Genomic DNA, 3,822 nt, shown 5'->3' with positions numbered 1-3,822 from the left:
AAATTTATTGAACTATGCATTTGTTTAATCTGTGCATATCACTTTTTCTTAATTACACTTTAAGTTATCAAATGCAGTAGCATTTAAGAATGAAATATTATGTCATGGAAAATGTTACCTTACTCGAGGTAACATTTTCTAAGTTTAGCATTTTATTTACATAAAAGGCTGCATAGTATTCCATTGTGTATATGTACCACATTTTTATTATCCATTCGTCCAGTGGAAGTCATTTGTGTTGTTTCCATTTCCTGGCTTCTGTGAATAAGGTATCAATGAACACTGGTGAACAAGTATCTGTGGACTAGGATATTCAGTTCTTTTGTCATATGCCAACAAGTAGTAGAGCTGGGCCATATGGTAGATATATTTTTAGTCTTTGAAGATTCTCCATCCTGTTTTCCAAAGTGGCTACACCAGTTCACATTCCTATCAAGAATGAATGAGGAAGAGGTCTGCTTTCTCCACAACCTGGACAACATTTGTTGTCCTTTTTTTGTTGTGGTTGCTGTTGATTTGAAACGTGCTGCCTGGGGTGACGTGAAATGTCAAGGTTGTTTTAGTTTGCATTCTTCTCACTGCTTAGGTTGATAAAGACATTTTGAAAAAATCAGGGATTTTTATTTATTCTCTTGAGAACTCTCTGTTTAGGTCTCAGTCCATTTTTCAAATGGTAATTTGGTTTTTGAACTCTTCATTTTTGAAATTATTTGTATATTCTGAGTACTAATACTCCATGAAGTCTATAACTAGAAAAGATTCTCTCCCATCCTGTGGATTTCTTCTTTACCTGACTGATTGCTTCTTTAGTTGTGCAGAAGTTTTTTAGTTTTATGAAGACTTACTTATCAATTGTTTATCTCAATTCATTAGCAAATGGTGTCCTGTCCATAAAGACAAATACCACAGTCTTTCCTATCTGTAGTTCCTCACTCCAAATTCTCAGATACACATATACAACATGGAATAACCACAAACCAGAAAAATATAAAGTGCCCATATGTTGGGGGGTTTTGGAGGGAATAGTAGGATAGATATGATATGAAATGAGATTTGGAATAATGAGGAGGGGATCTGACTGGTGTAGATGGTGGAAGGTCAATAAAGAAAGAAGAGGAGGGATAAGGAACAAAATATAGGAATGTTGTGTGTTAATGCCTTAAGGAATTATATTATTTATTTTTCCTTGAAATAGTACACATACATGAATATATGCATATGTGTATGTATGTATATTCATGTACATATACATGTAAACACATGCATGTATACACACATACTACATATATATTAATATAAAACATATATATTCATACACACATATTAAAGGAAATTAAGCCACTTGGGCTGACAATAATCCCCACAGAACCAGTTCCAGGCATGAGACACCTCTTTTTGAATGATTGGTCTGGGTACTCCCTTTGACCCCAATACAATATAGATTATCGATGTAACCATTGGTCATTCCTTAGTGCCTGATGGTAGGCAAAAGACACCTCACATTTAGGACAAAGGACTCAGATGATTTGAGCTTGAGCTGACCTTTTTCCTGCAGATGGCTTCCATGGTTCCAGAGATTACTATACAAACTACCAAGGGAAGGAAACAATTAAACGGTCTTGCCAAACTTCAGTACTCATGGATCATTTTAAACAGAAAATGTAAACACTCATAATTCAAGTTACAGATGCTATGTACTCTTGATAATAATGTAAATCTGAAAAAGGTTCAATGAAACTCATTGGAAATGTTTTCATGAGGGGTTAGACAGTCACAGAGGGAGAATCAGGGCAAAAACAAGGGAAGAAGAGGGAAGACATGGAGTGCTAACCAAGGGATTGGGAAATTGAGAATATGGAGACAGTCTTTCTGTACCTTCAAGTGTTTTTGGTTGTTGATGTATAAAACCTGACCTTATTCTTTCAATTCAGAAGATGACAGATATTTAAAGTTCAAGACTCATATGGGTGAATAGAGATTTAGAATAGGCAGTCTTAAAGATGCCTATTTGTTTAGTAAGCAATTTATATAAAGAAGATTTTGAATTATACATATATACTAAAATGTGAGGATATTGAAGGAAACTGGAACTGTAGGAATTTCAATTAATTTCTCTTAAGATTTAGAAAACAACTTGTAAAAAATAGGGAGGTTTCTATTGAATACAGTATTCATTTAATCTTTATCATGTTCAATGACCAAAAATCCTGACCTTCCCTGTACTGCCTTGGGCCTTCTTTGTAGGAAGGATTTGTTTATAGTGGGAACTGTTCTGTCCTCAAATTATTTGATTAAAAACTTTATGTCACAAGGAGATGTAGTGAGGCCCACATAAGGCAGCTTTAGGGAGCTGCAGTCAGTTTCTATTTAACAATCCCCATTTCACTTAGTTTCAACAAAATGACTATTTTCTCAACCAGTTGAACAAGGTTGTAAAAATGGCCCACACAGATACAAGCCAAGTTGATTCTCAAAACAACTGTGTCTGATCACAGGCTCACTCAGCTACTACACAAGACTGTTTCTTGCTCTCCAGGATTTCTTGAAGAACCCCTCTCTCCATCTTCTTCTTCAGGAGTGTCCTGCATGGCTCTCTGCAGAACGATCTTCAGAGACTGCCTCTGGAAACTGCGATGCCCAATGAAGCCAACAAAGAAGTAAATGATGGGGTTGGCACAGCTGTTAACACAGGTCAGGAAATTTATAATATCATTACTATCGCAAGAGAAAATGGTAGGCAACTTCCTTGTCAAAATGACAAGCATACAATAGATACCAAAGGGCAGACCAAAGAGTAAGAAGACTAGCACTGTGAGTGCAATGGTCACATACAACCTTGTGACAGGAATCCTCTGTGAGCCACAGAAAATCCTGACCAACAGAGCCAGGTTAAATCCACAAGAAATCACAGATAGTACTGTTATAAATACAACAGTGGCAAAAGCAGCTATCTGACACAAAGAATATTCATGACCACTAAGCAGTAAAATACAACCACACCCTAACAGGAGGCTTAACAGTAGAGAGAAAGCCCAGATCAGGACACACAGGACAGATGACATGTGTCTTGGTCTCTGGCAGTGATACCAGATGGGCCACAAAACAGCCAGGCATCGCTCAATACTGATGGCTGCAATCATACATAAACCTGCAAGGTAAGGAAAGAGTGATATACTGGCAAGATAGAATACAACATCAAAATAGAAAAAGCTGACATTGAACAGAATAAGGATTTTTTTCAGTAATAACACAGTCTGAAAACAGAGGAAGAGAAAGTCAGCCCCAGCTAGGTTGAGGACATAGACAGAGAAGGCATTCCTGTGCACACAGAAGCCTAGAAGCCACAGCACTATGGCATTTCCTGCCAGCCCAACCATGCAAATGATGACAGTAAGAATATCGATGATTTTGTACATGGTGACACAGTGTAAGTTTCCAGGGTTGTAAATTAGATTAATTATTCCGCTGTCAGTGTTCCAGGCTGGGATGGATGGATCCATGCTTGAGAAATTTCCACTGGTGTTTCTGCAAAGTAAATTGAGATATGAACACATGAAATGTTCTGTCAAGACCACCTAGCTATGTGAGAATTTCTGGCACAGGATCATAAGGAGGGGAAAACAGTCTTGCGGAGATTATGTAATTTATCAACCCACCACAGTGCTAGAAACTTCTTTTAAATTCAGTTTGTACTAACAGTCTATCTGCAGCCCACTGCTTCTAGTGATGCTGGGGTAGTCGATGGTCCTAGTACAATTGCTAAGCATCTTATGCTGTGTTAGGAAGAGACAGAATTCTGAAACTCACTTTCTTTCTGTTCCA

The 3,822-nt window shown here is 37.4% G+C and overlaps 1 protein-coding gene across 1 annotated transcript; it reads right to left on the bottom strand.

Annotated features, from left to right (window-relative positions):
- Positions 1-2,501: 2,501 nt before the first annotated feature.
- LOC114686417 (mas-related G-protein coupled receptor member B4-like) lies at positions 2,502-3,500 on the bottom strand. Its single transcript, XM_028861097.1, has one exon. It carries the CDS (start codon positions 3,498-3,500, stop codon positions 2,502-2,504), a length of 999 nt encoding a protein of 332 aa, XP_028716930.1.
- Positions 3,501-3,822: the final 322 nt, after the last annotated feature.

Source organism: Peromyscus leucopus, chromosome 1 (assembly GCF_004664715.2).
Source record: "Peromyscus leucopus breed LL Stock chromosome 1, UCI_PerLeu_2.1, whole genome shotgun sequence".
Taxonomy (NCBI): domain Eukaryota; kingdom Metazoa; phylum Chordata; class Mammalia; order Rodentia; family Cricetidae; genus Peromyscus; species Peromyscus leucopus.
Note: the sequence above shows the minus strand (reverse complement) of the source record. Positions and strands in the feature narration are given on the sequence as shown.

Excerpts from the sequence above, each read along its gene's own strand:
- LOC114686417 (XM_028861097.1), bottom strand. The coding sequence starts at position 3,500 with ATGGATCCATCCATCCCAGCCTGGAACACTGACAGCGGAATAATTAAT.